This window comes from Macrobrachium rosenbergii, chromosome 29 (genome assembly GCF_040412425.1).
Source record: "Macrobrachium rosenbergii isolate ZJJX-2024 chromosome 29, ASM4041242v1, whole genome shotgun sequence".
NCBI lineage: Eukaryota > Metazoa > Arthropoda > Malacostraca > Decapoda > Palaemonidae > Macrobrachium > Macrobrachium rosenbergii.
Genome location: NC_089769.1, coordinates 13,612,490 through 13,622,083, shown reverse-complemented (window position 1 = coordinate 13,622,083; position 9,594 = coordinate 13,612,490). Strand labels below are relative to the sequence as shown.

General features: G+C 34.9%; 1 protein-coding gene across 50 annotated transcripts in view; it reads right to left on the bottom strand.

Moving 5' to 3' along the window:
- The window catches only part of LOC136854603 (uncharacterized), a 671,913-nt gene that overhangs the window by 60,367 nt on the left and 601,952 nt on the right, over positions 1 to 9,594 (bottom strand). For 30 of the 50 annotated variants that reach the window (XM_067131080.1, XM_067131113.1, XM_067131090.1 and 27 more), the window contains 2 exons: positions 7,585 to 7,746; positions 104 to 711 (listed from right to left, as the gene is read on the bottom strand). In XM_067131080.1, coding sequence (XP_066987181.1) covers positions 104 to 711; positions 7,585 to 7,746 — 770 coding nt within the window. The remainder of the gene's footprint in view (positions 1 to 103; positions 712 to 7,584; positions 7,747 to 9,594) is intronic. The other 20 variants (XM_067131099.1, XM_067131100.1, XM_067131101.1 and 17 more) reach the window with 1 other exon arrangement.

Genomic DNA, 9,594 nt, shown 5'->3' with positions numbered 1-9,594 from the left:
TGTATGCATCAAGTACTACTCTAAAAATGTGTTTATTTCACTTTTCTTTGGAAAACAAATCAGGAAAAATCTAGTAAATCTAGTAAACTATACAGCTGCTCACCTCTCTGCTAACAAAGCCTTTAACTGTTCTGCCAAACTCAGTTGCTGAGGAGTGCGATTGGCTAAATGTGCAGCCAAGCTAGCAGACTCGGAAATTTCAGCACGGTTGACAGGCAGCACTCGAGCAACTGGTGGGGGGTGGCGATATGGGATTTCAGGACGGGATTCTGAACGGGACTCAAAAACATGAGTATCTACTGCACCACTAAGGGATCTGGGAGGTAATCCTGTGGACGGGTCAGAAGGAGCCAAAGGTTGGCGGGGAATTCCAAACTGGGTAGGTGGTGGTTGGTATGGGGGTGGGGGACTACCTAAATAACTTATGTTACCCATTGTCGCTTGGCTGTATGATGGTGGCTGGGTAGATTTGGCTTGGTTACTACTACTGTTAAAGGAAGAATTTTGAGGTATTTGGGGAGAACTAATGGCAGGTTGAAGAGGACTTTGAGGTTGATGAACAGGACTTTGGGGGAAGGAAATTTCTTGGGGTTCAGCTGACCTCCGGCTTCCTTGGTCCATCTGAGTATCTTGCGAGGTTTCTCCTGCAGCAGCATGTTTCTGAGCTTCTGGTAGATCATCGTCCAAGCTACTGTCATCTAAACTATGATCCTAGAAGATAAAATTCTAATTTTATAACCGATTCACCATCAAAGATATCAAAGTTTCCTGGTAAAACCAGAACTACAGTGGAATAACAACATTCATGATGAATACATGCCTTGACAAAGGCACAGAGTCAAAGTAGAAAAAATACATTTATACTTATTTTACAGTATGCTGATGAACAAGCGATGCAGAGTACATGTACTTGTGAGTGTGGCATTGTTTGCAGCATACCTTCAATTCTAGCTACACTGCTTTTTGTCTATACAACTTTTCATTCATTTCTTTCTATCTCTTCTTGCTTGGTAACATTCATTCTTACAATAATTTTTATATTTTGTTTAAAATAAATCCCCCAAGTAGTTTCATTAAACTCTAATTAATAATAATAATAGTAATAATAATAATAATAATAATAATAATAATAATAATAATAATAATAATAATAATAATAATCCACTGTGTAATGGAGTTTTACCTGTAAAAATTTATGCCCCTCTTTAATTATCAGCTATTTTTAATACAGCAGTAGCAATACAAAATTCTATAAAGGATAAATGATCTGAATAATGATGTCTCTTTTCACAAAAGAAATAAAATGAATATGGAAATGAATATTAAAAAAGAAATATAAAACTCTAACTGCATATGATATCAGATATGAACTTAGATAAGAAAAATCTATACAAGTTAAATGTAAAAGGATGGAAGAAAAGCCTAACAGAATTACTGTATACAAAATTTATGGATAAGAGAAATGATAAGAGTTGGGTATAATGGGCTCGTTGTTGGGCCTGGTAGAGGATAGCTATGATGTTTTAGCCTATTTTTGACAAGTAACCATTACAACTTACTATGCTGTATATCGGAGAGTGTAATGATAATGTAAATTACTTTATATTTCCAAATCCTACAATACAGAATTTTTTCTATTCTCACAAAATGAATGATCTTTCTAGTTGCTATAGTAGCATTTACTGTTTACAAATATTTTATTTGCTTCGTAGGTATTTTTTCTTTATCTATTCATATAGTAACTACTATTACCATTACTATTATTGTAAAGTAGGGTAAAATGATATACTGTATCAGATTTAGATAGAATATTCTATCTTTATTAGCTACTAATTCCATGACAAAAACCTACCATATTTGAAGGAACAAACTGAGTAAAAATAATGCAATCTCCTAATCTTTTGCAAACATATATAACAGTTATAACAAAGAAAATACTCTGATATTTAAATTACATAAAGAAAGCAATTGTTTTAATTATGTGAAAACATACTTATTATTGAAGTTTTATATAAATAAACCTAGTAACTAATATGAATAACTTAACATAAACTCATGACCTAGGGGTTATTTGAGAGCAATCAGACTAATTACAATAAGTTTTTATTTGTGTTTTTGGTATGGAGTGTTGCCATAATTTACACTTGGCAACCACGTGCTGACATAGGTTTTGGGTGTTGTCGTGTCTTTTATTTCCCTTACTGAGCAGTACACAGTCAGTCCCCCAGATTCGCAGACTCAGCAATTTGGGGAATTTTCTTCAATAATAAAGAAATGCAGGGCCCAAAACAAAGAGAGACGCGGGAGTAAATGTATTTGAGATCTAATGGAATACAGCTGGAATTCACTTTTCTATAGCCTAATAAATGAGTTTCAAATAAGTTTCAACCAAACACTTTCAAATGAAAGTTTCCAGCTGAAGGTTTTCTGTGGTTAGCACATTTTAACCTGCAAATAATACTTTCAAGTCAATTATATGTATACAAATCTGCAATCTTAGTAAAAATTTTAGTCATCCAACCATTAATTGGCAGCCATCTACATCTGGAAATATTTTTAAATGGGCATGGCTGTTACCAGGAAATACTCTCCCATCCCATCAAGTAACAACCACACAGTATGAGTGATTCACAGATTTACTAAATCTAACTGATGACAATCTAAGGACTCTTTCCAATTGGAGCAGGCTTCTGAAGAACCTGAACTTCCAAAGATTTCAAAACTACCAGAAGTCCTTTCAACTTCCAGAGAGATTTTTGGGATGTTGCTGCACTGGCTATTGTACCCCATCTAACTATTAGTTTTACCAAGGAAAGTGATCCAGACGTATTACTTAGTGGAATGAAAGAGTGCTCCTCCACTTGAAGTGTCTATTCTTGTTTAAGTGAACTTCTTAGTGTTTTTTATGATTATATAATGTAATTATCGATGCTGGTGAATGTTATCACACAGTTTTCATGGGTCTTCAGTCAGGATGGGTAATGACTGACATTTCAGACTTGCTACATCTTTTTAGCCAGTTGATTCCCTGGTGAACAGTAAAACCCATAATTGGAATTTTGGCTCTAGTATTGCACAGCCTGTCCAGGCCTCCATATGAACCTCTTTGGGATGTTTCCCTTTTGGATTTGACTCTTAAACCTTGCAAGTTGAGCTAAATACAGTATACAATAAAAATACCCCGAGACTGGGCAACCTTTAAGTTCAGCAAAAAATTAAAAAATAGCATATCACTGGAAAGAGGAAGATACTCAAATGAAAATGGTATAAAAAAAATTCTAACAAATTGTTTTGTACCTACTTTCCAAAACAATCATAAAAATATACTAATTTTAGCTAGTTGTACATACAGTATTCTTTCTAATATCTTTTTTACTTTATTTTGCAAAATTATAATTACAGCTTGCATAATATTGTAAATGATAAGAACTAAAATCAGCAACAATCCCTGCGTATATTTATGGATAAACATTAACAAGATGTACTGGTGTACAAAAATATTTAAGCAAATTTGACCTTTTTTATAAATATGAATTTCTAACAATTTCAATTAAATATTCATATTTAGTTAAGTAAACCCTTGAATTTGTATTTGCATGGACTTCTGTGTCTCCACAATCCTTGGAGACATCATTAGTTGACATGTGTCAGACCTGACAAGGAAGTGGAAGAAGCTCCAGTAATCAGTACCACAGTATTATTATTATTATGTAATTCTGTAGATAAAACCTATTCATATGGAACAAGCCCACAGGGGTCATTGACTTGAAATTCAAGCTTCCAAAGAATATGGTATTCATTAGGAAGAAGTAAGAGAAAGTAAAGGGAAATACTGTACAGAAAGAAGAGATCCCACTTATTAAAAAAGAAATAAATTAATAAATACATAAATAGATAAAATGTATTAAAATGCAAGAAGAATAGTATTAGGGAAGTAAGGCAATGCATTTTCACTTGAACTTCTGAAATTCCAACTGCATGGCATCCTCTGGGAGGATGTTCCACAGTCCAACGGTGTGAGGAATAAAGGACCTTGGGAACTGAGAAGTTCTACAGAAGTTCTACAGTGAGGCACATTTACTGCATATTGGTGCTGCTGTTTAACAGATCTGGTTGCTCTCGGCAGATAAAGGAGATCAGGGATCAACTGTGAATGTGAAAGATCTCTGTTGAAATACAAGACCATCTGTCGATGGTCCAAGTCATAACTGCTACTATTAGGAAACAGAAACCTACCCACAAACCACTCTATCTAAAAGAGATAAATCCCTAGCAGAGGCAGACATCCACACCAAAGAACAGTATTCTAGTAAAGGAAGTACAAATGACCTAAAACAGGTTGCACTGATTTTATCAGTTATAAATATATGAGGCCTTATGAACAATACCTAACACTCGTGCGGCATTTGTTGAAACTTTCATTAGATGTTTCTTAAAAGTTAGATGCGAGGCAAGAGTTACACCTAGAATAGTTAAAGCCTTGGACTCGATCAGCAAAGTTCCATCCACCTGAAGGGGAGGATGGGGTGGGAAATCTGTATGAGATCATCTGCTATCCTATACAGTACCATTTTTGTTTTACTGGAGTTCAGCCTCATACCCCACCGATGACACCATTCCCTAAAAATAACATGGACCAAGAACACTGCCCGGTGGAACTCCAGACACAATGGGTCTTGGTTCACTAAAGATCCCATCCACAGCAACTTGCTGCTGCCTTGCTGTGAGGAAATCTTGAAGTACCTAAAACATATCCACCCACTACAGATTCTGAAGTTTATAAATACCTGTAAGTGCCTTGTGATTTACTAAAAAGCAGCACTAAAATCTACTTGAATTACTCTACATTCAAAACCCATATCAAGGTTCCCTTGCAAATGGCACTACTATTACCACTACTACCACTACCACTACCAGTCTCTACTACCACCACCATCACTTGAGACAAGGCGGGTACTGTTATAAGAATCTTTGAAGATTATATTTGTCTGGTCAGGTGATCAATATCTTATTACTGCACACATTTGTTGTTGGATTGTTTCCTGGAGGTACTGATGTATTAATGCGGCTGATGGGATGTCTTTTCAAGACATATGTTCGTAAGATGTATGAATATGAACATGAGCAAATAAGCATGTCATGTTGGGGTCCGAGGTGAAGGAGAATTCATGGTGGAGGAAGACGGCGAGAGTTGCAAGATCTCTGTTGCTGGTGGCCTAACTTAAGGTAAGTTCATGTAACGCACATCCAAGAGTGTTATATGTACAAAGTCAGCAAAAGTGAATTATACACTTGAGGACTGATGAGGCAAGGCCCTTTTTAAATTATCTTCATTTGAGATTTAAGTTTTTTAGACTCTTAGTACACTCTTTTCGGATTTTGAGTAAATCTGATTTTGAGCTTGAAACACATCGCTCCCTACAATTTAGCACTTTTTTCTCTGTAGATTGAAGTTTCGCCTCAAGGGGTGGAACCTAGAAGTGAAGAGAGGTCGAGACCTATCAACTTGGAACTATTGGAACATTTTCAGTAATTTAGGCTGGGGTTTGAATACTTAATTTTAAGAAGCCATAACCTTCAATAAGTACAGTCTGAAAACTACACTTTTTGTAATAAAGTTACTTTATTTTCATTCAAATTTCTCTTAACCTGGTAATTAGTCTTTCCATCCTTAATGTTACAATATAATTATTTTGGCAAAACTGGGATGGGGAGATGTAGTAACTTTAGTGATTATACATGTTCCTTCTAATATTTATTCGTACTTTACTTTGCAAAATTACAATTACAGCTAACAAACTATCGTAAAAATACGACCTAAAACCAGTAACAATCCCTGAGTACATTTATGACAAGTATATACGAGATGTACTGGGATGGGGTGGTGTAGTACATTCCCCCATGAAATTTCAAGTCAGACTATTCTCCTTGTATCCTGTATCCATATAGTCATTTATGGCCCCTTCAAGTGATCTGAATGTTTTCCTACAAAATTTGTTCAAATATCATAGCTCAAAATAATGATTATCATATGATATGCCACAATAGTCCTTTTATGCCATATTGTGCACCAAAGGATGTGTGCCTCTACAAAAGAGTTAAAGACTGTTTTTGCTACCCCTGGCCTCCTCCAGGCATGTATGAAAGCTTAACAGCCTGTTGGGGGAGGTCTCCACCAAACTTTCTTCTCAGATTACCCAGACCTCATGGTGGCTCCTTTGGCAACTCTTTTATCCAGTGTATGTGAAATAAGGTCTCATCTTCAACATACCCAGGAGTTTTGCTTTGCTCCATCTTGCCTCTTTATTCACAGAGGTCACTGGAAGTCTTTAGTTCTGAAGAACTTGATTCCCTGTAGATTGTCAGGTGAAATCTCAGGTTAAGTAGGTGTTTTGGAGGTGGATCTGTCTCAGTTAAGATTAACGCTTACTAAGTTCGTACTCTCTCACCTTCTCATTTTCATACTTGGACCAGTTGTCATGGCAAGCTATGTTCTGCATATGGGAAGGGAAAAACCTCTCCTTCCTCTTTTTCACCCTCATGATATCCTCACTCATGTTCATGGCAAACTGTAGACATGACTAATCCAGGGAACCTGTCTTTGCAATCATGTTGCTGATGAGTCCTCTGAATACAAATTGCTGTTTTATTTTTAATGTGTAGATCCTAGTTAACTTGATGCTAAGACAGACTACTGTTTACTTGGCCATCCATGCCCATTTAGGGAGGGTTGACTAATCATATATTCTTACCTATAACTCCCCCTTGTTAACTTCCTGCCCATTTTGTTCTCTGTCCTATATTGTAACTCAAACGCTATATGATTAATGCTAAAGTAATGAACAAACATTCTTTTTATAGCACAAGCATTTACACAAACCCATTCATCACACAAGAGTGCCCTCCTCCCTTCACCATGTTCCTCTTTGCTTTCTAGGGGGCACAAAGAATGAGGGGCAACTGAGATGTCACTGGCAGACAAGTGCAATGATGACATCTAGTTTTCAACTGTTTCAAGTTAACTCCATTACAAGTAATGGCTTTATATGAAAATATGTTTTATATTATTATATCTTTCAAAATGCAATAACACTGGTGATAGGAAAAGTCAGAGAGAACAGAGTAGAAAAATGGTCAAAAACACTTCAGGAAAAGGAAAAGAGGAAAATCTAAAAAATGAACACAGCTACATTTCACTGTTTAAAATGTCAAGTGATGTTTCATACTGAGGAGGGTGAATGACAGATGTGGTATTCTTATGCTTTAGAGAGAAATTTCTCATCAGTATGTGCTGCAAACAGTGGCCCATTTTGTTAAATAATAATGCTATAAAAGGTAACTATTTTTACATTGCATTAACACATCAATTTTGCACACTGATTTAATGGTTAACTTTCTGCATTATTAATAGACATGGATAATTGTTATTAGATATGCACTGAAGAAGAGTACTGAGCACTGAAAAAACCTCTCATAGGCCTGGCTGCTGCCTATATAAAAATACTCAAATGAAGTCATTTTTTTTGTGGAAGTATACTTTCTTTCTGCACTGAGAAAAAAACGCTGAATTCAACTGCGTCTCACCTGACTGCCAGCACTACTCATACTGGTTGTCTTCTTGAGGGATGGTAAATGTCGATTAGCCAAACCTCCCCTAGCAGCAAGCTCTCCTTTGGCTCTGCTGGCCGAAACATCCAGTAACTCATGAGGTGGGACAGCTTCATCTAATTCTTCCTTCACTGGTAACTGTAAGGATCATGCCATTTACCATGCTGGATATTCTCATTACTGTTTTTAAAAACTTAATCACATTTAACATTTTGATACAATATGGAAAACTTTCAAGTCATATATTATACATTACCATGATTATATTCAGTGATCACAGGAACTACCGTTCATGTAATGATCAAGTCATAAAATTTAAGATGCTTAGCATATAAATAAATGTTAATAATTAGGTCTTTTCAAAATAGTCTTTATGGCACAATCAATTTACATATATAACAGAATAATATGCCAAATCTGTTAAATTTACACAAATAATAGAAACTCATATTACAGTGTTGTAATGTATTCCCTTATTTAAAGTAACAGCAAGATACATTACAAATCTGCATAATTATAATTTTTATATAATGCTGTATGTCTTGTATACATGTCTATCAATTACGCAAACTATTTTCACAAACAGAAAGTCTACAAAAAAAAATATATTGTAAAAGATAATCATTAGTTTGGCATTCAACACATACTAAATAACAAAATTTTCCTGAATGTATTACCATTCAATATCTTACATAACATGAAAAAATTATATAATCAAAATTTCAATACTGTACATAGAAAAAGATCTTGCAATTACCATTAACATTTAGTGCTTGAGGTAACAGCCATGAAAATATTCTACATTGAAAGTGGTGGAAATCATTTATAAAGAAGGCAATGTGATTATGGAGTCACAGCTAAATATATGTTATAATAAACATTAAAACAGCAAGTGTATTATGGTTTAAAAAACATTTAAGTCAGCAAATAATGGTACACAACAAGTTAGTTAAAACATGTATGAAATTATTCAGTAACTTGAATTCACTGGTTATAAAACCTATAATTACATAATGTGAGAGCTGCTATATGCAAATGGCAAAGTGTTAACAGCAGAATCAGAGGAGGAGGTTGTAGACATTTTTAAAAGATGGAGGGGAATGGAATGGACTGGCGAGAGAACTGAAAACTAACACATACAAAAACAAAGCTTATGGTGAGAGAAAGAAAGTAAATAAAAACAGCACTCTCATGAAAGTGGCCATGAATGTTATGGAAAAAATGTGGCGATGAACACGGATGATGTCACAAGAGATGCCCCAGACGGCAAAATATGCATGAGGAATGAGACTTTTAAAGCCTGAAATATCAAAGACCAAACTGTAGAAGAGAGAATTTGAGTAACATGTTGTGGTGTCAGGCACACAATATTCTACACTTAACTGAAACACTGGTACAGTACATCTTTCTTTTATTCATCAAACAATTACAGTTCTCCAGTAGTACTGTGCACTGTACGCTTACACTTTGAAGCCACACCATAAATCGGTCACAAGTGCTTGATTCAATATGAATGGTGTCTGAAAGTGCATGACGGGAACCAAGATGTCATAAGAGACTAAAATGGTGGCCCATAAAACATGGATCCTTTTCAGTACAGTAGTGTTCTTACCTTTTGTATTTTCATTACAGCACAGAATATTTCAACTTTTATTTCGAAATTTCATTGTACTTTAGCTTTAAAAATCTAGCTAAAAAATTTGATTTATTTAGTAGTAAATATTTTTTGCATATTATGTTAATGTCTTGACGTTAAAACTAAATTGGTCCTTGTTTTTTCAGTTTTCTAGTAGTATTGAATTCTTACTCTAGGCTACCTCTTTTGAATGGGTTTTTTATATTTTAATACTGTACTGTTTTAGTATTCATAATTTATATTTTCTGGATTTTATTTACTTGAAATCTTAACTGACAAGGTACCAAACTCATATTAAATTGTTTACTGATGCTTAGCATCATAAAGTGTGTTCCTTTTTCTTAATCTCT